The sequence below is a fragment of the Patagioenas fasciata genome, chromosome 1 (genome assembly GCF_037038585.1).
Source record: "Patagioenas fasciata isolate bPatFas1 chromosome 1, bPatFas1.hap1, whole genome shotgun sequence".
NCBI classification, from domain to species: Eukaryota; Metazoa; Chordata; class Aves; order Columbiformes; family Columbidae; genus Patagioenas; species Patagioenas fasciata.
In genome coordinates, this window is record NC_092520.1 from 47149658 (window position 1) to 47176402 (window position 26745).

A 26745-nucleotide genomic window follows, 5' to 3' on the forward strand; every position below is an offset into this window, starting at 1 on the left:
CACATAACCAATCAAAGCTCCACAACAGTAACTGTTGATTTGTATTCTTAAAAAGTTGCCAATGCTACTATCCACATGACAACTACCAATAGGTGCTCCACTGTGCAATTTGATCCAAAAACGCAGAATAGAATATTTCAGCTGGAAGAGACCCACAGTGATGACCTAGTCCAACCGCTTGATCATTTCAAGGCTAGTCAGAACTTAGAACATGTTATTAAAGGTTTTATCCAAATGCCTGTTAAACACTGACAGCCCTGGGGCATCGATAACCCCTCTAGAAAGCCTATTCCAGTGTCTGACCACCCTCTCTGTAAAGAAATGGTTTCCAATATCAGGTTTGAACCTCCCCTAACGCAGCTTTGAACCATTTCCACATGTTCTGTCACTGGATACAAGAGAGATAAGCTCCTCCCTCTCCACTTAAAATGTAAAATGTCCCTGATCCATTTCAACTAAATTAGTGTCTCTAATGCAGCTCTTCTCTTACACTGTTGCATGCATGTGTTCTCTCTCTACATAAATGTGTATATAGATCTGTATATACATATAAGTACCTTTGTGTAAAACTAATTCTACTTCTCCTATCTAAAACAGTATGCGTACTCAAGAGGAAAGGAAAAAAGAAAAGACTAGAAAAACAGCACCTTTTGGAAGAGATTATCTTCCAAGAAAATAAATATAACTCTGCTGTCTTTACTGTGCCCACCAGAAGAAAAAAAAAGGTCTATACTAGTCAAAGCAAAATATATGTTATTCAGCAGACAGTAGCATCAAATCTTGCTTCACATGAGATGACAACAGAGTCGAATTCTTCATAAGTCACAGACAGGTTTTCTTTAAATACCTTCAGTATTATCTTGCTAATAGACTCCTGAACCTTCTATCTGAGGTCAAAGAATCTAGAATTAAAGAGTAACTTTTGCAAAACAATTACACGAAGTCTTCATTATTTCAAAAGGACTTAGTTTACTTCCTCTACATATTTAAAAAAAATGTTTCAAAATATTTTATTTTACATAAAATTCTACATAGAATAGACTTAGACCCTTTACCTTCTGTGTAGTAGTCTGGATTTGTGGTGTACTGCCTTCTCGATGCCAATAAACTTTAATAAAACGATTATTTAGTACTGCTTCTGTACTAGATATAGCTTTCTTTGCTTCCTCGTGTGTGGCAAACTGAATAAGGGCACCTTCTGGATCACCTTGATATGCAACCTGAGATTGAAAACAGAAGAACAAAATCTACTGCATGTAGGTTTTTCATTTGTGTTTCTATTATCATAAAATCACTAGTTTCAGGGCTCAGAAGCTTACAATTTAAACCCAATACGGGTCAGCAGATAAGTACTTGCCCTTCATGATTCTGTTTGAAAAGCATGTTGTCAAGATGCAACTTTGAGATTAAGCTAATAAACTTAAAGAATAGTTAAAAAACCCAAAACAAACTGAAGTAAAACACCTAAACAGTATTTCTAAGCGCAAACATGACAAGAGGAAGCATCATTACAAAAAATACAGGGGTCAGTTAATAAATGTCCTAGCTAGTGTCAGAGCTATGTAACAAAGTCCATTTTGGTTTCATTTGAGCATTTACATAATATTTTAGACACTTCCAAAGGACAAAATTATACTTTTTGGACAAAGAGCACAGCCTCTCTATGCATACTCACACACAATTTTACTTGCCTTACTGAATCATACTGCCTGCTCATAGACCCATATTCTTAGATAAACTACGTAAAGGCTTTAGAAATATTTAAGAGCAATTATTTAAACTCCCTCAGTGTTCTGACAGGCACAGGAGGTTTAATTCGTACTTTATCATCACGGACAAAAATATTCTATTACATCTCTTTGTTAAACCTCACCATGCAAACAAGAAAGCGGTCCATGAAAACACTGGCTACCTTCTGAAACTTCTCGACAGTGAAACATGATGAGAGATCAGATTAGAGTAGCTTAGCGACTGGATATGAAATACTGACATTACACATACATCCTGTAATATCTAACATCAACACAAGTTAGGCCTCAGCTCTTTGCATCTCTTTTGTATGTTTCCCTAATCATTTTCTTATTTTTGTTTATAAATGTGGGTCACTGGGATACACCACAAAATAACTACAAGGGATAAACCCTCACTGCTATGGCACTAGAAAGTAACTATATCACAAGGACTGCTTTCTGGGTGAGAAATACAGGTCTTCTGCACTCCCAATTTATCTCAAAAAAAAAAGAGGGTTTATGATATCAGATCCAAACTTGAGAAAAGGGGTGGAGGAAAAACACTTCCAATCAATTTTCAGTGTTTCAAACAACGTATCTTAAAAGTCTTATCTGTAAGGAAACTTTTGTTCAAAAGTTAAAAAGACTAGAACATTTCATTTCTGCTTCTTCAACGACAATTCTGTTAAAAAACAATGAAATCTTGTTTAAGAAACAAGTTAGGAAAATAATAAGAACACCTTCAGGGAAACAGCTATAAAACATTTGGCATTCTCCTTTTAGCAGCTACCTCTTTGTTGACTCTTACCTGCAAGTTGACTAAGTTTCCGAACTTACTGAAGTGCTCGTTAAGTTTGCTGATATTATTAAGTTCTGGGGGAACTTTCCTCAATTCAAGTTTTGTATTTTCATTTCCAAACTGCACCTTCTTCTGGAAACCTGGACTATTTGTTCTGTTAAAATTTTGCCTGCAACAAATAAAAATCAAGCCAGAAATCCATAGCAAGCTAGAAAACACCATGTTAAATTATATATGTTTGCATAGGAGCATCTGCGACACAGAGAGAAAGATCTGTAGACTTAAAAAAAATGTAAATTTAGAGAAGCGTAGAAGAGTACTGGTCAAAGGTCCATATACCTGCAGTTTTCCCCACCAATACTCCCAAGCATATAAATCCACTAGATAATTCACAATAAGATGCTTGTGTTGGTAAGCCCTGACTTCTACATTGCTTCTCTCCAAAAACTATTCCTCCGCTATTCCACGGAATCTCCCCACTAACGTCTGCAATAACTCTTACTCCTCAGTCCCAGTAATCTCTTAAAATTCCTTCCAACGTTTTGTCACCCCCGGTATACCTGGACGCTAAGCACTGCACCCTATATTTTCTGTCAGTAACATACCTGACAACTCAATTTAAAATAGCAATAATACAATTCACATTTCAAAACTGAAATCAGTCAGCCCTAACAACAATCACACTGCAGCTTCTCTGTTTTTTACAACATTACAGCTTTCAAGGACAAGATCTTGGTATCACTCAAAGCAACTTCAGTTACCTCTATACTGCCTTTGAGAGAAGACAGTCAAATACAGACCACACTATGGTGTGATTTACTTTAGTACAGTTAGCTTATTCACAGTTTAACTCGCTTGTAATTTATATAGATTTATATATGCTTCAGATTACACAAAAGAGCTCCACAGAATTCCAACTATTAAGTCAATCTCGTGTTAATGAGCACTCACTTGTCAAACCAAGTCTTCTTTGTAGGAACTCCACCATCCCCTGCACCAATTGTTCTTTTCCTGGATTCAGCATCTACCACTATTCTCATACTACTTTTATTGGGAGGTTTTTCTGTAAACAGACAAAAAGATTTTACAATATTTTTGTATTTTCTATGTATTTGATTGTAAAAAGGTACTCTCAATTTGCATTGGAAAGCACAACTGTTTATTTTAAATGACTATGATCCTTGCTCAAACTGGATCAATTCCTGGTCACAAACTTTTCTTATCTACCAACAGATGCTGCGACAGATCAAAATAGATAATAGGGTTTTTTTGTCACAGTAACGTCATACAAAAGGAAAAGGAAAGAGGTGTGACAGAAGGCATCTACCTCAAGATGACTCCATTCACTGATTCACCATGTCCCATACAACGCTTGGAAACACACAACATTTCTGCTCACACCTCCATTCTACTATTAGATGGCATACACAAAAATGCTCATGATAGGAAATGTACAGTACTCCAGATCACTAACACCTAGGAGACAAGATTTAGGGATCGGGTAGGAGAGGACTGGCTCTTGCTGAAGAATAGGAATCATAAAGAGGGACTGCTCACTGAAAATACACCAACAGAAACACAGTAAACCTACATTAAAAAAAAAAAGTGCAAAGTGACCAGTTACCACAGTCAAGTATTAACCGTGCAATACTCTAGTAAGAAATTTCATTTTACCTGTAAAAACACACACAAAACAACTATGAGCGTAATTCCTTATTCAATTGAACTTGTCTTAGTTCCAGAAGACTTTAAAAAATACAGTGTTTTCAGTATTACATTCTCTGAAAACTGCCTCAATCTGCATTAACGTAAGAAAACAAGATGAACTAAATAAGTATAGCTTTGAGAGTGTACCTCTGGGTGGTAGATCCATATCACCCGACGTGAGTCCTATCAAATTTGGTCTTTGGGCATGTACTCTATGTCTATACATAGGTCTTGATGTATTTGTTATACTTGGAGCTTCTGGATTATAGCCATCTGTGTCATACGTTTCTGGTAACAAAGAAATTGTCTAATTAAAATAAATTGCAGTTAAAACCCCTAAGGTTTCAAATATAACGTTCCATTTAATTGCAAGATATAGTTACAATGGAAGAGTTCTATAACCACTATCCTAAAAAATGCTCATTACAAGTTTCCTGCTTAAACACAGTGAAAATATTATTCCATTGTCAAGTTTTACATTTTACACACAAAGTTTACTTCTGTCCTGAACTAAGTTAGAAAAAAAGAGTGTTAAATTATTGTCACAGTCTAAATAATATAAACTTTTTCCCCCAAAATATAAAATTATAATCTCTAAAAACTACAGTATAATATGAATCAATGTTATTCTATTTAGCAAACCTTGTGGGCAAAGCCTCAGTACTACACCTGCTGTAAAAAGAGAGGGTGGAGCAGGAGGCGGCTGGTGATGAATACCCGTTGTAACAACAGCGGGAACTGAGCTAGTTGCTGAGTTTGGGGGAGCATCCATGCCAGCAGGCTGCAATGGGGGAAGTGGAGGTGGTGGTCCTGTCAAAAACAAAGGAAATCATGGCACTCATTTATTATCCACTAGACTTACATTACACTCAACTTACAAGGAATGTGACCTGAAATGTTTTTAAGTCCATTTTAAAAAAAAGAGGTGAGAGGGCATGTACACAATGCTGTATCATTCATTCATATGAAAACATCCCTACCAGCAAACGACCGAGAACTTAGATTACAGAGAAAAGCATTCAAATAGTTTAACACTTTTCCAAACACTTCCTTTCTATAAGCAAAATTTAACTGCTAAGCCAGTATTCATCTTGACCACCAGAAGATCTTTGAGGGAGTTTTATAGAGCTTTAAAGAAACAAATTCTATTTTTAAGAGCATATAACACAAATATGTTATGATGACAGTAACTAACTTTTTTGAAATTATTTTTCCAAACACCCCCGAAGATATCTATAACTCCGGTAGAAAGTCAAAGAGATCGTTCTTAAAGGTGAGGGGTTTTTTGTTTGGTTGTTTTGACTTTTTTTTACAACAGGTAACATGACACTTGCAGAGTGGAGCAGCCAAGACTGACCTTCAGTTTAACCATTGGCAAAACCACTTTTTGAAAAAGATACAAAGTCACATATTTGGACCTTCCACACAGAGCTGGAAACAGCAGGTGAGGCAGAACTGATCATCCCAGCAGTACAGTTACTCTCTCTAATAAGTGAAATACGTAAGTTCAGCTCGTACTTAAATAGACTATCAATGGGAAATGAACACAGTTTAAGAAACTTTCAAGAAACATCAAATATAAATTGTTTTTTAATGTTACCAAGTGGGATATCTAACTTAATTAAAAAAAAAAAGAGAGCAAGGAATAATGACATAAAAAAGTTTTAAACTATTTTTAACATAAAAATGTTTATAACAGTTTTTAAACCACACAAGAGAATTGAATACTAAGCTGCTGTTTTAGGAATGACAGCCAGGCACACAAGTCTTCATGTAAGTTTTAGTACATGAGCCAAAGTAATTTTCAATGAAAGAGCAAAAAAACGGGAGAATTTTCTTAGTTACGGGTTTAGTTTCAAAATCAATTGCAAATGACATATTTTCAGGCATAAATTTGACGGGGTCATGAATTCTTCAGCATTACAAATGAAAAGCCAAATATCTGTGGTTTCCAGGATCCTCCATTATTCTCTAACAGTAGTCAGTTTCATAGCATTATAGGATCATTTAGATGAGAAAAGACCTGTAAGACCATAAAGTTAAACCGTTAACCTAACACTGCCAAGTCCACCACTAAACCATGTCCCTAAGTGCCACATCTACATGTCTTTTAAACACCTCAAGCAATGGTGACTCAACCACTTCCCTGGGCAGCCTGTTCCAATGCTTCACAAGCCTTTCTGTGAAGACATTTTTAAACCAATAAACAATCTCAGCCTCCCCTGGTGTAACTTAAGGCCATTTCCTCTTGTCCTATTGCTTGTTACTTGGGAGAAAAGACCAACACCCTCCATGCTACAACCTCCTTTCAGGTAGCTGTAGAGAGTTGTAAGGTCTCCCTTCAGCCTCTTTTTCTCCAGGATAAACAGCTGCAGTTCCTTCAACCACTCCTCATCAGACTTGTCCTCCAAACTGTTCACCAGCTTCATTGCCCTTCTCTGAACTTGCTCCAGCACCTCAACGCCTTTCCTGTAGTGAGGGGCCCAAAACTGAACACAAGATTTGAACACAGGTGCAGCCCCACCAGTGCCAAGTACGGGGGGACAATCACTTCCCTAGTCCTGCTGGGCACACTATTCCTGATACAAGCCAGGACGCTGTTGGCCTTCTTGGCCACCTGGGCACACTGCTGGCTCACGTTCAGGCGGCTGTCGACCAACACCCCCAGGTCCTTTTCCACCAGGCAGCTTTCCAGCCACTCTTCCCCAAGGCTGTAGTGCTGCCAGGGGTTGTTGTGACCCAAGTGCAGGACCCTGGTCTCATGCAATTTGCCTTAGCCCATCCAGATCCCTCTGTAGAGTCTTCTTACCCTCCAGAAGGTCAACACTCTTGCCCAATTTGGTGTTGTCTGCAAACTTACTGAGGGTACACTCAATCCCCTCATCCAGATCATTGATAAAGAGATTAAACAGAACTGGACACAATACTGAGCCCTGAGGAATACTGTTTGTGACTGGTCACCAACTGGCTTTTACTCCATTCACCGCAACCCTTTGCGCCCAGCCATCCAGCCAGTTTTTTTACACAGTGTAGAATATACAAGTCCAAGCCATGAGCAGCCAGCTTCTACACGATAATGTTGTGGGAAACAGTGCCAAAGATTTTACTAAAGTCTAGGAAGACAACATCCACAGCCTTTCCCTCTGACACTAAGAAGTTCAGACAACTCCTATAAAACTCCAGGAACTGAGTTTTGCCATGCCATGCTTTTGCTTAAACACAACTAAAATATTATCTCATATTCAAGATTGACATTTAATATACAAATTTTACAACAATCAACTATGCAACAATTACTATTAAAAAATATTTTGGGGTAAGCTATGCCATAGTAGAAGACAGTAAAACTTCCTAAAATATAGCTGGCATTCTTAAAACAGCTTTGTGCCATGCATGCAACTCAAGTAACATCCAGGCTTTTCTACTAAAAAAATAGGTTTTAATTACCTGTTACAGGTGGAAGGCTAGGTGGCAAGGGGCCTGGTGGTGGCACTGGAGGTCTAAGGTTAACAGGAGGAGGACTCAGAATGGGTGGCGGAGGAGGAAGTCCAGGAGGAGGTGGTCCTTCGACAACAGGAGGTTGTGCTGGGAAAGGGAGAATGCCAGGAAGATTCACATCTTCTACCACTACTGGATCACTTCCATGATCAAAAGGGCACATGTCTCCTCTCATACAAAAACCCTTTTCTGAAACAGCAAAACCAAAAAGAATTGTTGTCAGTATTCAACAGCTGTAGTTTGATTCAGAGTAAATTAGAGATTATCTATGTGTAATGCAACAGTTCATACATTAGAAGCTTCTCATACCAACAAAAATTTATATTAGCACATTAAATTGACGATTTATTTTAACGGTCAGCACACAGGAAGACTGCAGCTACATTCTAGCAGAATAAATATAGGACTCAGATTTTCTTGAAGAATTAATTCTGCACTGAATTGTAACAAAATGTGAAAGCAAAGAATGAAATCTGGGTGTTATCACATCAAAAAAACCACAGTGCTTCGAAGTAAAAAGTGCAGATATTGGGACTGAGAAACCCCTATTAAAGTTAGAAGTTAATATTATAAAATTCTAACATGAGAATATTCATTCCACTTTTTTCTCCTCTGCAATTATTTCAGGAAGATTTAGAATATTTTGTCATAGTATGTGATTATGTAAGAGCAAAATTTTTCGTTGTTTACCTATATATGTATTGTATATGTGTCTATATGCATACATATGTAAATATTAATTATGTACAGATACATAAAAATAAATACGCATTCACTTAGTCCACAAGCAAGTAAAACACTGGAGCGAGCGCAGAGGAGGGCCATGAAAATGATCAGAGGGATGGAACACCTGCCCTGTGAGGAAAGGGTTGGGGTTGTTCAGCCTGGAGAAGGTTCTGGGGAGACGTTATTGGGCCTTTCAGTACCTACCAGGAGGTTGTAAGAAAGATGGAAACAGACTTTTCAGTAGGGTCTGTAGCAATAGCACATGGGTAACAGTTTTAAACTAAAGCAGAATCAATTTAAGCTAGATATAAAAACAAGTTTTTTTACTATGGGGTTGCCCAGAGAGGTGGTAGATGCCTCCATCCCTGGAGACATTCCAGGTCAGGTTGGACAGGGCTCTGAGCAACGTGATCTAGTTGAAGATGTCCCTGCTCATTGCAGGAGGTTGTACAAGACAACCTTTAAAGGTGCCTTCCAATACCAACCATTCTACAATTAACTGTTTAGGAACAGCCCCCACAAACAAAAAAATATATAGTACAATATGGGGGTAAAAGTTCAAAATATCTTCTGGTAAAAGAGGAAGAAAGCCAAGTGTCTCCTTCCTCAAAACCTGATGCTGAAAAGTAGTCTGCATTACCTCACCTTCAGGAAGAGTTACAGAACATACTAAATTGAAATGTTAAGGAAAACCACAAGTTCTGCAGAGAGTCAAATAGAAAATGTGAAAGTACAGTGAAGAAGAGCACCCTGTTGGAACCAGCTAGCCACTGAAGAGAGATGTGAGATTACAGCGACACAAACAGCCAGGAGAAAAGCAAGCGGAAAAGACATCCTACGGAAAGATTTCAGTAACAGAAACATAAGGAAAGAAAACCAAACACCACAACAGTAAAACTATATCACTGTTTTCCAACATTACCATTTGCTTCATACTCAGAAATTTGAAATAATAAGCTGTTACAGATGACAGACTGTTAAAAGATACAAAGTTTCAGTGCCATGTCTGGAGATACTTTTTCAAAAGCGTATTAGCCTGCACATGTTGTTCCTTTCTAAAAAAACTGTAGAGCTGGGAGACCATGACACAACATTCTGCATCTCAGCTTGCATTAGAAGAAAACATCAAAATGAAACCACACTTTCACAACTCTACTCACTTCACAGTACTATGACATACATTGGGAAAGCTATTCTCCACTAGCACAACTCTGCCAACACTTGAGAGCTCAGCCTCTCATTTTATTAAAACAAAACAAAACAGCACATTATTATTCTAATCAGATTTCTGAATGTAAACTGGTCTAGATCTTAAACTCATCATTGTGAGATACAACAACAACAAAAAAAAACCCTTAGGAAAAACTTTAGGGGGAAATTTAAACTCTTGAGCTAACAGGTCAAATGGCTTGAATTTAGGTAAGTCACTGCCAACTGACACAGCATCTTGCATGGATTTTGGCACAAGACATGCAAAATGATAGCTTAAGACACAGATATGCAAAAAAACCCAATCAATTTCAAGAAACACCTACGTGGAAAAAATTGGTTAACATGAGCCTGGGAAGTTGCAGGTCTAGATGTTCCTAGTTAAAAATTACCTCTTAAGATTGGATGGAATAAAAAAATGATGAGGTCAGTAAGGTGCTAATCATGGTCAAAACTCTGAAATACAGCATTTGGCTTGAACGTAAGACAGAAAAACTGGGTAAAACTGGATTTTTTAGAATAATTTTTAATATACATTATGTTTCATCTATATAAAATAATTCTAGTAACTGAAATACCAATAAAAACACTAATAAAGCAAGCTGTCTACCAGCTAAATTAATAAAAAGTGAGATAACATTTGCATTCAAGAATCGTGTAACAAAAAAAAAAAAAGTACTAGAGGAGATTAAGAAAAGAAAGGTCTTTTCAGAAAGGGACCAAACAGAGTTGCAGGAAGCAATTGAAAAAAATACAGACTTACCATCATAATCTCTACAGCGTTTCTTTGGCAGCGGAGGTCTTCCATAGGAGTTGTGGTCCAGCTGCTCTTCATGGAACTCTGACCAGCTTTCAGTAGTGTTATTTCCATGATGAGCAGGAGCAATAACAGTAATAGTGCTGCTCAGTGTAGGGACAGGGTAGTGGCCAGATGAAATACTTGTCACAGAAGAAACTGGAGTATAATTGTTCTCTAATGGATCTGCTCTATCCATATCGTATTTTGGCTTTACCAGATCCCTATCTGTAAAAAAAAAAAAAAAAAACAAAACACAACCAAAAAAACATAGTTACACATAGCTCCTTCTGTATATTTTCTTCAGAAACAGCCACTAAGCTATATAAGTATCTTTATTCCACACCCGTTCAACTCAAAATATAAAAGTGATAATTGAAACATTCTACAGGTTGCCCAAAGAGCCTGTAGAGTCACCACCCTCAGAGTTATTTATAACCCAACTGGACAGGGTCCTAAGCAACTTCTTCCAGTTTACAGGCTTTGAGAAGGGGTGTTGGAAGGTATCACCTTCAGAGGTGTCTTCCAACCTCAACTATTCCAGGATTCTTCATTCCAAAGGTTTAATCAGAAAAATAATCACCTTAAATTACACAGTCAGCTGCTGGGCCATTTTATTAACAGCTATACCCACAATACAGCAGAAACCCTGTTCAACTTCAAGCAGAGTACATCTTCTGTAGTGCTACGTTTATTCTAAGAACTTCAGATAGAAAATTATTCTCAATATAGAAAAGCAATAGGCAAGAAAAAGATAGCCGCCACTTGAAAATATTACAAAAGTTACACATCTTTCATGCTTCAAGACACTGTAACTGTTATATCTTCAAGTTGCTTATCTCCATTTTACCTGCTTTGACGTGACTGGAGAGACCAGATATAGCAGTGACATGACCTTTTATTCTGAATACATACAAGCTGTTACATTAATTTTCTAGTATTACCATCAAATAAACAGTAAGTATCCAGATTAAGACAGAAGAATTCCCTCATGAAATAGATCAGTAGACTTAAACAACCCCTCATTGAAGGAACATTAATAAAAATGTCTTAAAGATAGTATGTAATTGTGCGCAAACCATAATTTTCTTAATGTGCTTAGAAAAAGAAACAAAGCTTTCACTATATTGTCTATATTACCATTGCAGTTTATGTAAAATAATCCTTGAATTAAGATTTAATCACGTAATATTTTAGTTAAACAGTCATATGCTAATTAACTTCCTCGTTCATAAGTTGTTCGGAAAATATCTGCTTGACTATTCTCAGAAACTCCACATTCCTACTTTAAAGGCTGATTTAGAAAGGTCCACTCTACAGAAAGAATACAACACACAGGAGACTTAAATCAGACTAATTTTTTACCTCTACTTTGTCTAAAACACAGTAAAGAGATTATAAAATTACTCTCAATGCTCTTTGTCAATTTATCAATAACAACTACTGGGGGAAAAAAACCACTCTCTTCAGCTGAAAATCCAGCTCTGTTTTTAAAGCTTAATTTAAAAAACTACTGTACTGAAGCCTTAGGTCCTACAGATACATTTGCAAATGCAAACATTTACTGTAATAATGTCAGTCCTTGCCTATGACACCAAGGAGTGGGTAATAATTTCTGTATCTTCCCAAACAAAACTCTGAGTTTCCTAAACCTTAATGAAATGCCCTTAACTTGGATTTTTCTGCCTCTCTTACAACATTGCTTAGAAGTGGCCAACACAGTCAAAGGTATTAAAGAAGAGCGGAGGGAAAGAGCGGAAAACAAACACTGAAACATGATCACAAAAGCCTTATTTCCACAGAAAACCAAACCAAATTTTGACAAAGATACAAGAACAATAGAGGAAATTTTGGTACAACTTGAACACAGTGTTTAAGCTTAGTGTCTAAATTTTGTAGGCAACATTCACCGTGTTTCAGAGACCAACTGTTGGTACCTCTGCTTCGTGTTCTGCTCCGGCTTCTGCTCCGGTCTCGATCCCGATCCCGCAATCTTTCTTTGCTCCAACTTCTACTTCGACTCCTGCTGTAGCTCCGACTCCTCCCCCTTCTTCTGTTGTATCGATCCCTGTAGGAATCTCTTCTGGGAGGATTTCGGTCATAATCTCTCTTTCGAGAACGTTCATCTTTTTTCCTTTCATCACGGCTTCTAAACATGTAATGTTGTAGGTCAATTACAAGAATTTTTAAGTCTCACTGCAAAAACTTAGCTACCTTTAAAAATTTAAAGTAATAGCAATAGAAAACTAGAGAAAAACTATAGATGAAATCTAACTATACCACTTCCTTTCTTCTTTGAAGATTTTTTTAAATCATTTTATTTTGTTTATTCATTCTACTTTTACCATCCCTAGGATTTTAAAATGTGTGTAAAACACTTTTTCTGCACAATAGTGCACCTTCCCCACATTGGAAACAGTAAAAAGGTTTCTAAATTAAAATTATCACAATCCAATCTCAATAATGAACAGAATAATTGCAACATAACAAATTTTAATGTAACAAAAATGCATCATAAAACTCAAAAGTCATAGTTATACACAACTTAGAGACTGTTTACACTGCCACTTATATATTCACGATTTAACCACACATATATAGAAGTCTTATTTTTAGGCTTATTAGGTGACCATACAGAAAGGAAATAATTTAGTAACACTATAAAAATCCAAATCCATCTAATTACTGATACAGTACAAAAGGTGAAACAGAAGTCATTACCTGGTATCTCTGTAGCGAGAACTTGACTGAGGAGGACTGTGATTTAATCTTCTAGAAAACTTTTTCTCTCGTTCTTCCTCTTTAACTATCTGAATTTATAGTATATACATTAGATCAAAACGTGAGTGCACTATTAAAGACTTCTGCACCATCAAATAACAACAAAAACTTCAAAATGCTGAGCCAAGTCAGCAATAACACTGAACTGAAACAATGTTTTTGTATCTAATACAATTAAAGAATCTTCATAACATTAGATTTCTATTTCTAGGAATATTCAAAGCACAAGGTGGGAGAAAATAAAGCAGCATAAGCAATCCTTATTGTGCTGCACTGAAAATACATCTGCTTTTGCTACAGGTGGACAAAAATCCATACTAAGATGGAAGGACAGATCTGGCGAGACATGAATGTTCAACAATTCACACAGTAAGGTCTCTTCTTCATCAGCAGGTTAGCTGATTCAGATCACAGTTAAACATCTACATGCTGCCAAACCCTGGCTGTTGTTGAAAAGGACAAACCTACTCTTCTGGCTCAAAGAACAACATAAACACTTGTTTTATAATAAGAATGCTATTTAGATCAAGCAGCTGGAGGAATGAGGACTGCCATTTGGAACAGCATCCTGGATTTATGCTGAATTAAAGGGCAGCATAACTGCAACAGCAATCCTGAGCAAAGAACTAATGTAGGTTGTACTGCAACGCCTACACTACTCAGTAACATTATTTACATTTCCCTAGTCAGAACCACTTTGGTTTACCTTTGAAGCACCCACTTATGATGTGAAAAATTGTGCAGCAGTACTTCAACATATTAGGCACAAATCTTCTGATGTATTTTAATGCTGTAGTATAAGCTTGGGAACTTTTATAAATAAATAATAAGCACAAAGAAAGTGAACCACATCAGCAAACTACACAGAAGAAGAAAAAATACATAGATTTAAAATAAAATCAGTGCCTACCTCTTCTTTTTTTGTCTCTTTTTCTTGGTGCTGAAAAAATTCTACTTTCAGGCTTCCTGATGATGGCTGTTCTGGTGGAGGTAGATAGCTTTTTGTATTCACAGCATCAAACAGTTTTTCCACGAATATTTGAGTTTCTAAAAGTAAAGAGTGTACAAATATCCATTATTCAAAATTTCAGTTAACATTTGCTTTAAAAATAAATATTTTTTCAAATAAACGTTTACCAAAAAGTTAAAACAACGAAGAGTATTATTTTTAAATACTCAGCTGATAATTTTATATTTAAAAAGGATATTTACAGGGTCAAGACACATGTCAACAATGACAATGTTTCACAAAGGTTAAAATCCTTGAATTATTTGATGGCTCTCTATAAAATATCTGGAAAAATATTTCTGCAATATATACAGTGCTCCAACACTTCTAATTCTGGCAATAACTCTTAACATTCATAATTCTCTCCAAGGAATATAAACAGACACAAAACATATATGCATATTGTCCTATGTATGTTTTTTAAAACAAATTACTTCATTAAAATTGAATTACATATTTCAAAGTAACAAAGCTAATAAAGAGATAAGCACACAATTCTATGGTAAAAGATTATTTGAATGAATTAAACAAGACAGAATTTTTACTCAAGCTTAACTGTTATGACAAAGACCATACCTTTCTGAAGAAATACATCCAGCTGATCAACACACAATGCCTTCAGTTCCTTTTCACTTTTATCCTTCTTTACCAAAGCCAGAACATACTTAGCTAGGGCAGATGGATCTGCATCACATCTGCAAATACATCAATTAAAAAAAAGCAGCAATTACATTACAGAAGTTAATGTCTTAAACTGGTATGGCCAATACATATAGAGAACGAAAACATTTCTTATCAAAGTAATTGAAAAACACTCAAAGTTGTTTGTTGTGTTTTTTTTTTTTAAATATGGAGTCCAGATACATAAGATCACTAAGCATCACCTTTCTTTTCTAGAGAAGCAGAATATTTCCAAACAATATTCCACAGAGCACCTCGTAGCAAACTTCAAGAATGAAACAGCTCCACTGCCTAATAGTCTTAAAAACAATTACAAACATAACAGATACTTCCACAATTTCTCAATTTTTAAATCAGTAATTATAAGCATAACACTAAGTGACTGCTAGTGGGGAAAAGTCAGTCTACCTAAATACAAATGAATACAATGACACTGCAGAAGTGATCTACACTATAAAAAAATTCAGACTCTCAGAGACTCTTTCGCTTAAATGTGTTTTTAAAGAATCTTATTACTACCTACATATGAACACCACAAAAAGCAGATTAACTGAAAAATCTTAATTTCAAAAGTCTAAGGAAAGTGTTCACACAATATTATCATGGACATTTCTGTAAGAGGTACACAGACAATAAAGTGAAATTTAGGGGATCATTATCTATTTTCAACATCTAAATTCAATCAATTTTAGTATGGAACACTTCAGGGCAGAAACCTATGGTCTCATGCACATCAACAAAGAACTTGGAACAGAGTAAGCTGTATATCCACATTAAGTAGAACATTATTTAACTGATATAGCTTTTTAAGTTTCATGAATAGTAATGGACAATGAACTTTGTAGTGATCTTGAAAAGCAAAACCTGCCAAAGCAAGTGAGAACACTGCAGAAAACCATTTCACACTTCATAATGCAAAACCAGTAACTAATGAAATGGTTAGAAAATGGCTTATCAGGTAGAACCGCAACGTTTTGTTAAACCATTTAATCCCATTAGTTAGCACTAACCAAAGGAAGACCTCAGACCCCACAAAACTGGGCAGGATTTAACACACACATGCTGATCATGTGACACAAACAGCTGGCTTTAGTGGTGACCCAAGTTAATACTAGTGTTTTAAAAAACTACAAGTGGAAAAAAATTGCACTGATGCATCCTAACTGTACGTTCTTCTAGAAAAAATAACTGAGAAGTAAATCAAACTGTGGTCAGGGAGCTTCATCAAATATGAATATCACACAAATACTGTTCCAGCACAGAGGTCCACTAGTCACAACGATGGAATAAAACTGCAGTTCCTCAATGTCTTCCACATTTAACTAAGTGACATTTCAATGCTGAAGTTTAATTACAAATATGACCATCGATCATTTAAATGAAATATATTTTAGACATTGGGCAGAAGAAACCAAACCCTTCCCCATATCAGGCTCCCTAATTCCTCTATCCAAAGAAGCTGTCTCCGGCACAGCAAGCAACACCCTCCGTGCAAATACATCCACTAGGCAAAGGAAGCAGATCCGTCAGCATTCATTCTCAGGAGATCCTCTGGGTAGTCTGGGCCCAGCACAGAGTGCTCTGAAGTTAAAGGTCAAAGCTTCAAACATAACTCAGCATCCTTTAGAAAGAGGCCAACAGCAGAATTTCAATTCATGCTGTAAAAGCAACTTGAGCTCTTAGAGGACATAGCACAGTATTCTGTATTAGCCTCCATTATTCACAGATACAGGAGATGGGAGCTCACAATAAAGTCTACATTCCAGAAGAACGCGCACATACCAAACTGACAAAATGCAGAATTGTTTTCCTTACACTATCACATCTGGTTTGCCCCCATTCAGATTTAACAGTTCTTTATTCAGAAGCAAATGCTGTCCAAGCACCAGGTCATCTCTGAGGCAGGCACATAAATAACCCACAGCAAGAGCAGTGGCACAGCACAGTCTCTTTGAGGTTGTACCTGAGCACACCATGCAAGCAGATGAGCTGGAAGCCTGACACTGAACAGAGTTTTCCTCAGAGGCTGCAGTGAGGGTCCTCATCCAGTACAGCCCCTAGGAGGCCCAAACACCAGCATTTTGTAACTTCTCAATGCGTGAATTTATAAAATTGTTTTCTTTTTTTTTTTCTTCTCCCTTTTTTATGGTTCCTTAATGCTATTTCAACATCACTACAGAAGATTTTCAGTCCTCTCCCAGTTTCATGCTGAATCATGACTCAGAAAATTAGCATGCTATTTTCATATTATCTATCTATAGTCATTACAGGAAAAGAAATCTTGGGGGGAGGGGACACTATTCATATGATAATCCTAAATTCTTTTCTTCTCCTTTCTATTCTCCACAAAAATCAGGTATGACATTACAAGCTGAATTGTTTTATTTCCATTTTCACAAATCTGGTTCTCATCTGATAATATGAACATCAGCTGTCACTGTTCAAAATCAGCTACTACTGATTTAAATGATGACACATGCACTCAAAATTATTTAGTGTAAAAAAAAAAAAAGTCAGTCTATATGGTAAAAACCCACTATATGGTAAAAAACCACTGCTGTTAGCTACTGCAATGTACTTTAATTCTCTAGCTCCTACAGTAGTGACTACACAACAACCTCATACTCAGTTTAAATTAGTTCCTCTCTTATGAGCACAGTAAAAAATGTGAAATTTCATCTGGAAAACCACCTAGAATCCAAAAGGTGTAACAAAAAACAAACAAACAAACAAACAAACACCCCCAAAACCCAAAGAACAACCAAACAAACATGTTTAACTAAAACAACTGGCACTTTCCTCCCTCCCCACCAATGACAATTTTGGAAATTTTTGCAATATTGTCCACCTCAGAATGATTTCAGAGTTTCAATCCATCCACCCAACTCCAAGATGCTCTCAAGAAAATATTCTAAATAAAAATGTAATTTTAATTCACAAAACAGAGGATCACTTTCTCCTGTGGCAGTCCTGTCCTTTATCAGTCTGTATGCAATACAAGCTCATGTGAACAATGCAAAACATTGTACTGAAATCTATTATCATTATTCAATATGTCAGTGTAGAAGTTCCCCAACAGGAAGAACTTAGATGCTTTTAAGTTAAAACTGTATTTATTTTGGCTATTCAAAAAAAACTATTTATAAAGAAATAATAACAGGCAAATTACTTCAAATTGATGCTAATTAAGCAATAATGAATACAATCCATTTTGTGGTAGAGATGGAGAAAATGTTTCTGTAAATTGACAACAAGATTTTACATGATTTCACTTTTTAAAATTAAACTGCAAATGATCTTTACACAGCTGAAGGCTGACTTACTTTTTAATCTACTGACTTGAAACAGAAGTCTCCCCTTCTATCCCTGTTGTTCAAAGCTTGGAAAAAAAAAACAAAAAACGATGTGTTTTCTCCACACTACTGTGAAGACAATGCTTGTTTCTCCAGCTAGTATTTTAGATGGATTTAACAGGATTATAGTCTGATCTTTTACTTCTTTTCAGATTCTTATAAAATGCTTTGCTTTTTTTTTTTTTCCTAAAGATGATGCTAAAATTAAATTGCTAGCAACTCCAAGTGGCAGAAGAGAGGAATAACTGATCTCATGAAGTAAAAAGGTTTTTAAACTTTACAGAATTGTGAATACAGGAAGTCTGCTGGAAAATTTCTGTTCTTCATAGCTATTAGAATTCTAGATATTATTGTTCATGGTTTTGTTTGGGGGAGAGCTCCTTTTTTAAAGCAATTCCTTTTTACTTTTTCATTCAAACTGAATTCTGAAATGTTGTCTATATATTCTCCATCCTTTGGTTTAATCACAATCTGCTGGTTTGGATTACAGGGGCCTGGAGCTTTTCTGATAAAACAAGTTCTTATGTTCTTCTGTTTGACAGTATTTTCTTACAGAATAGTAGCCACTCTGTGTGAATATTATGCAATATGTTTGCTGTATCTGTGTTCTGCATACGTAGACGTTTCACCCATTCTGAGTTAGCTTTATCAGTTTTTCTGTATCTCTCTCTCTCTTGTATTTTATGCTCTGATAGATGACATTGTTTTATTAAGTGATGTCACCTCAAAGAAAACAGAAAAGGCACTCAAGCTGATGGCAGCAAAACATATTGTGCAGCACAAGGATTTATCATACAGTATATATCAAGACATATTCTTGCAGATTATAAAATTAATAAAGGCATGGTCCTTAACTGACAATTCAGAAAAATTAGAAAAATCAGAATACCACCTACACATTTCAAACAGTCTAAGTAGCATTCAAAATTAAATTTATGTTTCAAGTCTAGTGTTCGCTGAATGACACACACTTTCAGTTATTAGGTACAGGTTTGAATACTTAGCTTAACTTGAATATGGTGCAGTGAATATGCCACAGATCTGAGCATAAATGGAATCTACACATCAAAAATGTGACAAATTTAGACATAACTTCATTCTTACGCTATAATATGGCTACTAGAAAAACATTCACATGCATTTAAACATGTAAATTAACATTTCTCACCTTTGAATCCCATATCTACATCCCTTCAACTTTTTGTAGGTGTGTGCTACAAGCAGTAATAACACAAATTTCTCCTCCTGTTTTCTTTTTCATGCTTGCTTTAACAAACAAAAACCAGTTGGCAAAAGCAATATGCACTTATTTCTACTGCAGCAAGCACATCCCAGGAACTGCTACAATTAAACACCACAGCTTATTTTCTTACACCATCTTGCTGAATGTATGTTCCTAACTAGTAATGCTAAATGTTTTTTCCCTTTAGTAATGCTTTTTTTGCAGAGTCTGTATCAGTCAAAGAATATACAGTGACTACGGCTATAAAATAAACAAGGAAGATTGTTCTGCTCATCCTGCTTTAATAAACAGTATTTAATACACAGGCATAGATGGAAGAACTCTCTTGCTAGAGCTCTACATGTTCTTCAGAGAGTGATCTGGATATCCCCAACTGTTAACCACCAGAGGAAAGTTTCAAAAAGCAAAGTAACACCGTGTCAAATATTTCGGTCAATTGTAGGAGCAAGAGTACGCAACTGCAACAAACCTCACAGAAGAGTTCAAAATCCCTCTTCCAAAATCCTTCTGATCTCATCTGGTTTTGCAGTCATTATTTGAAATTATCATTTCAAATACAGAAAACCGAAAAAATGTACTTTTTATGAGTAAATTTGAGCCATATATATTTATTTTAAAATAATGAATGTTTGAGAAGGGGGAAATAATTTGGCTGAAGAGGACCTGGTTCTCTGTACAGTAATTTTTTAATTGCTTACTTTGCAATTCATTAAATACCACTCAATCTACCCATTTCCAAGACTCACATTTTGATTTTTATGATTACCAGGCAATTACAGGCATCAGCCTTAGCTTAAAAATTCAGTGGATGTGGAATACATGTTAAAGTTGCTTGCAAAAAAAAAAAAAATGTTACTGGCATAGTTGTACATACAAAACCCCTTGTTAACAACAGAGCTTATACTGACTTAGAAAGACCTCGCCAGAGCAGCTAAAAGTAATTCAACAAGGCAGATAAGCTAAACCAGCAACATACCTTTGTACATAAATACTGCATAAGAACCATTTTAAAAGACACTGAATAGAAGCATGCAATAAATATCTCTCATGCCTTGAGAAAAAATAAACACAAACTTTGAATACAGTGTACTGAGGACATTTTGCCAGGTTAGTGCCTATGAGTGTGTTTGAGCATCAGTACAACACCACATACTAAAATGAAAGACAAAGCATGCTGTTATTTGAGTGCTTTTAAGGTAAAAGGTATCAAAAGGGAAGGCAGATCTAAAAGCCTCTGCTGGACTAAATATTACGCAACCAACTGAGAACTTTGGGCCTATCTCCCCAACAGGGCCCTAAACACCCCACCAAGTAAATACTGAATATAAGGCCACTAGAACTCTTGTTACAATACTCACACTGTCAGCAAAAAAACTCCTGAACAAACTCCTGGTGAATTCTTAAACCAAGGAGAAAGACAAGCAAGGAATTAAAAAATGGCACACAGACTCGAGAATGATAGTTGTGAAGTTGATGAGAATACACCTGAAAAACTCACATATTTAAATAGCTTATTAATGCTGCCTATTCTACTCCGATCTGATTTCCTCAAATAACGTTTTGCCAACATGACAGAGCACAGTGCGAATAAAGATATGTATTTAAGGTATACTGCATATATACCAAACTGAAGTCTTTTAAAGTATTAACTAATTAGATTGAGGAAAGGTCTGAAATATCTAAATCCAGGTGGTTTCCTCTCAGGAAACCCCATATCTCCAGTGGTATGGAATTTCTCATGCTGCAATTTATCGTTTAAGTCAGTTCTTAATAAGTAGCCACTTAATAAGTAGAACTACAGCCTTTAAAAAGTAATTATTTCTGGTCATTTTTTTAGTAGTAGCATCTACAGTATTTGGTGCAGATGTGGTACTACAGTGTTGTAGTAAACACTACAGAAATCAGTGTAACAAGAGGATAATCTTTAATTTTGCTAAAAATCTCCTTGGCATGGCAAAACAAATTGCTGTTTAAATTTTACAGTTATTAGACAACAACTCAACTATTACACAGAAAATACATTTGATTTAAACTTTTCTATTAAAAAAAAAAAAAATCTAGTATTCCAAGTCTACCCTCTGGTGAAAATGTTTGGCTAACATAGGCAAATTCCCAAAGGGAGACACACGTAAGTAGTGTTTAACTATAGGGTATGTAACCTTTCCACCATCTGACAAGACAAAAAAAAAAAAAATAAAAAAAAATAAAAAAATAAAAAATCCCATGATGAAGCTGTCAAACTGTAACCTGACAGTTTACACAAAATGAACATGGCTACTCACTTAGGGGAAAAACTCTCCTTGGGGGAGGGAGAGGAGTGAGGACAGAAGGAAAAAAAAAAAGCTACCATAAAGTTTTCTTGTAATGACACTGCTCGTTCATTTCAGATATCTTTCATTGCCTTTATTTCAAACTAATGCCAAGACCCTCAAATCTTGAGTTCATTTTAGGCAAAGCTAGTGTGCACACACTACTTTCTTAAATCATAAAAGAAACTACATAAGGCATGGGGTTTTTTTTCTTTTTTTTTTAAATGAATGTACAGACAAAAAGGTGCTGCAAGTTCTAAAACCAGTTCCTTGACAAATGTAAACTACCACAATATACTGAAACCACAAAAGCATGTCTAAAGTCCTCCAGGCAGTGAATGGTCTTTCTGTAAAGGAAATAACACATAGGTGCATGTCAGTTGTCATATTCTGATCCTGAGAACTTACAAGCTAATTTCAGAGTTTAGTTTTGTTGCCTGAAGATTAATATATACATAAACTTCTCTATAATACTACTTAGTTATTGACATTAACCAAGGTGGACATGGTTATGTTTGAAGGTTGAGACATACTTTGTATTTGCAAGGCTGAGCGGGTTCAGAAAAACGTATACTGCATATTGGGCAGAGTAGCTAGTCTAATTTAGGCAGTTGTACCATTCTGTTGCTTTTTATAGATCTTTTTTAGTAGCAACGCAACAGTGTTTGATAAGTAAAATGAACGTTAGACTCATTCAGAAAGATCTGATTTTCACCTTGAGACACTACTGTAGATGAGAAGGATGACTCCTGTAATGCTCACTTCCATTAACTTTTTAACAGTACTAAAATTAACAGAAACACACTGAGGAATGCAACAGTCTCCAATGCTGTTACATAAGTTACTGATGCCATTACAATCGTTACTGTGATACTCAGACCTGACGTGTCCATACAGCTGCAACAGGTAACCAAGAACTTAGAATGTCCCATCTCCACTCAAGAGAACTTTCCTGAGGGAGAATAGCTGACAGCTTGCTGGTTGTCCAACATACTGTTAATGCAGAAAGCAAAAACCCTGTCTCTGTGACTTGTGATGCAGCCAAGGGGTTCCATTTCACTGTTGTTCAGTGTAAGAACAAGAAAGGTTTCCCTTAACAGAAATAATTTTCTCATCTTTATTTTCTTCTTTCAAATACACTTCATACTATCAATATTTTGATTCTATAATAGTAATTTTTACACAGAAGATTAGCTTGATGAATTTAACAAAAAAAAAAAGGCATGACAAACAAAAAATAGAACAGTGACAGCATAACTGAATGCCAGAGCATACTGACTGTTTGCCATACAATATTCCAATGACAAATATATTCAACATATTCTTTAAACAATTTGTATTTTATTCCTTCTGACATGAGCAGTTACAATACCATGATCATGTACAGAATTAACCAATGCAGAAAACCTTTCAATTTTAATGAGGTATATCTAAATACTGCATAAACATTGTTTCAGATATTTTTAAATCTTCTTTGGAAGTCTGATTCCATACCTAAACAAACCCTCACAAAAATTTAAATGCAGCAAAGTGGAAAAAAAAAAAAAATGGGAGTCTTAATCAAGTTTTAAGTAAAATTCAGTGAGCCAGCAGAAGATTTTAATTAAATTTGTTTTACACAAAGTAATTAAAAACAAGAAAAATTTCCCACTGTAAAGAAATAGGGCAAGGGGGAGAACATCGCAATGTCTTACAAGGCATAATGGTGAGTGCAGCATGGATACAAAAGAGCTAATTTTTGCACAGGTAGAGATTAAAAGAAATTCAAGAAAAAAATGAAAAAGACATCCCTGTGTGGAACTTAGCCAAGCCAGATCCTGCTATTCCAGCAGGAATTATCTGCACAGTTTATACAGGATCTGGAACAGATTCACAGAAAAGAAATTCATCACAAGAGATATGGCTCAGTGAAGACTTTGTTAGTACGGAAATTAGAAGTGACAGACATAACATTATATTCCAAGTTTAACATTATATTCAAACACTCTACAGGATCCATGCCATGGCCAAGAAAAAGAATATAATAAGCATAATGCTGTCTGCAAGAAGTAAGAAGACTGTTGACAAATGCCTTCTTTACAGAGCTGACTGGAATTGAACATACAAGACAGTTCTAGTCAAGCACTGAGCAGCTGCAGCACAAAAAGTACTCTTGCCACTTCGTTTACACTACTACTACATTCACATAGATGTATCTGTAATGGTTCCCTATGAATTATTTACTGAGCTGCCCAAGACTTAGTTCTAAAACCACAAAAGCAGCCTGTCTTTTGAGAACTGTATGAAGTTACTAAGAGGATTAAAAGCCCTGAGCAGAGCTGGACCATGGATGTGCTCCAGCGTGGCAGCATTTGCAGTTCCCGCCTCACTGCAACAGGAGTAAACTCAGATAAGGAGTGTTTGTGCAGAGAATCACCACGGCTTTGGCAAAGGCGTTAGAGCAGTCAAAACCAAACAAAACCCCAACAATCTACCACAAACAAAGAATTCCAAAACTTAAATTCTCCATCATCCCCTTCTTGTCTATTACGAACAGTGTTTCCCCAAGGCACCATGTGAAAGCAATCCAACAATCAAATTATGCCCAGTCCATACAATTACATAACACACTTGTCTCATTACACTAAAAAGTTAGCATTTTTGCTAATGCTTTATAAGATGAAACTTAATGATAAAATGAAACAAGCTTTATGGATATTGCTATCTTCTAGTTCTGAAACATTATGTTTCAGAAACACATGTGTTATGGCCTTTGGAACAAGCTATACATCCTGATTAAAGACTGCTAGCTACTTGGAAACAGGAAACTTTGAAAATGAAGCATGTTCTAACTATTCAGGTCTGGGTATCCAGCACATAAGTACAGACTTAAAGACAGGTGTATAAAATTTATTTATGTATCTTCTTCAATACACTTCTCACCTTAAAACTACTGAGACAACACCTCTGTAATGGTTTAATGCAGTAGTGTTTTCTTTGTTCTAGTTAGGAAATTCAAATGCCTATCTTGTAACTAAAGGTTTCTGAAAGAAATATTGGCACATTTTTTTGTTTCATTAAAAGGAAAAGATGAGCAAAAAAATATTTTCAAGTTATGGTACCACCTTCAGATAAACAGCACCTAGGGCCTCACTGTGCTAATATCTCACTAAAAACACTTACTTCTTTAGAAGTAAATGCACACTAAAATTTTCATACAGCCAGAATCTATGGCTGTAGGCACAAATTTCAAATAGCTGAGATCAGAAGCGGCTCCAAAAGTATTTGACTGCTAGGAAGTGATAATACTTCTCCACTAATTCCAACATTTATTGGAATAATGCAGTTACATAGGAGCCTGCACAAAACTGAATGACAGCTGAATTTAACAGCCCCTGTTGGCTTGTTTCCTCCCAAAGTAAAAGGTTCAGTGAACTCAACATCCTCCAGGACAGCAATTCCCTTCCCCACAACACCGTTTTACAGCATGAGAAATACATTTAAACTGCTCACACACTATATTTAACTTAACAGAAATATGTTGGTCCTTTCAGTACTAACAGGCAGAAAATTGTGCTGACCACAAAAGCTGAAAATCACAATTTCACCCTTTAACTGCTGATAATCACTAGCAGATATCACGGTGTAATATTAAAACAGAAACACTGAATAACTCTAATTTGTTACTAGAAAAACAACTTACTACAACACATCACTAATGAGCTTGAGGAGAAAGACTGAAGAACCATACTGACCTCCAGCTAAATAATATCTGGCAAATTTTCTATTATTCTTGTATTGTGAATAGGAAACTTCTATCATGTACTGGCAAAGTCAAACTTCAGCTCCCAATGCATAATATTCAAGAATGAGTAGAAAAAAAAAAAAAAAACATATAAATCAATTTTGGATAAGATCTGCAAAATTCAAAGAACCTAATGTATCTACTCAGCATAGAGATTTTTAAGTCAACTAAAGCCCTCCTGAAAATGCCACTAGCCGACTTCCAGATCTCACAGAATTTTAAAATGTTGCTTGTAAACTCTCTGAAGCTAACATATCCATCTCCAGCTCTTGAGCACCTAAGAGATAAGGGTGTACGATTTATCATTTAAAAATACCAACATGTATTTTGGAAATCACAAGATTTTCCAACAGTGACATCAAACTGCTGATTGCCATTAGCAGAATATTAATGCAAGAATGTATCCAGAGAATAATAGGGAGCATTCTGTACCTGAGAACTAGCTGGATCTATTACCACAGAAAACAATGCACTCTGTTATTCTAATATTACCTTACCAATGTCCTTTGTTATTTTAATATCATCTTACACTGACCGAAGAGGAAGATTAATCCACCTTCCCAAAACCACACCTTTACAAGATACATATTTTTTTCAAATAAAAAAGAATTCTTACCATAGTCTTAAGGGTCAAACCTTTTGTACAAAGACACTTAGTGTAATTTGCGCAGGTCTAATTCTAAGTCCATTGAAATTAAGTTCAATACTCATCTATTTCCCTGTGGTTTGGATTAGGCCCTATGGAAAAACAGAACAGCAGACCCCCTGCCAAAACACCAGTGAAGCTCTCCTAGAAATGTCCCAACATTTTATAACTTATTCATTCTAGTGTAAGTCATAAAAACTATACATCTACGTACATATACTTCACTAATGGCCATGGAAGACATAAAGCAGACTTCTTTTTTTCCCTATTAGATAGCATCAGAGTAAAACCAACAGTGGCCAAACATCTCAGAGGAAAAGTTAATACCAAAATAAATTTGTTAGTTCTACTGACTCAGATCAAGCTCCAGCAATTTAATTCAGACATGTTATAATGGTGTTTCAGAATGACAAATGAAGTGCATGTTTTGATCTAAAATGTCTACAGACACCATACCTCCAGAAGATGAAACCT

At 35.9% G+C, this 26745-nt stretch overlaps 1 protein-coding gene across 6 annotated transcripts in view; it reads right to left on the reverse strand.

Annotated features, from left to right (window-relative positions):
- RBM26 (RNA binding motif protein 26) overlaps positions 1 to 26745 on the reverse strand; it is a 65067-nt gene that overhangs the window by 37135 nt on the left and 1187 nt on the right. For 3 of the 6 annotated variants that reach the window (XM_071806510.1, XM_071806512.1, XM_071806527.1), the window contains exons 2-12: positions 14832 to 14950; positions 14157 to 14293; positions 13187 to 13275; positions 12376 to 12614; positions 10433 to 10693; positions 7684 to 7923; positions 4879 to 5046; positions 4384 to 4524; positions 3481 to 3592; positions 2539 to 2698; positions 1056 to 1220 (exon numbers count right to left, since the gene is read on the reverse strand). In XM_071806510.1, the coding sequence (XP_071662611.1) occupies positions 1056 to 1220; positions 2539 to 2698; positions 3481 to 3592; positions 4384 to 4524; positions 4879 to 5046; positions 7684 to 7923; positions 10433 to 10693; positions 12376 to 12614; positions 13187 to 13275; positions 14157 to 14293; positions 14832 to 14950 (1831 nt within the window). The remainder of the gene's footprint in view (positions 1 to 1055; positions 1221 to 2538; positions 2699 to 3480; positions 3593 to 4383; positions 4525 to 4878; positions 5047 to 7683; positions 7924 to 10432; positions 10694 to 12375; positions 12615 to 13186; positions 13276 to 14156; positions 14294 to 14831; positions 14951 to 26745) is intronic. The other 3 variants (XM_071806521.1, XM_065858382.2, XM_065857616.2) reach the window with 3 other exon arrangements.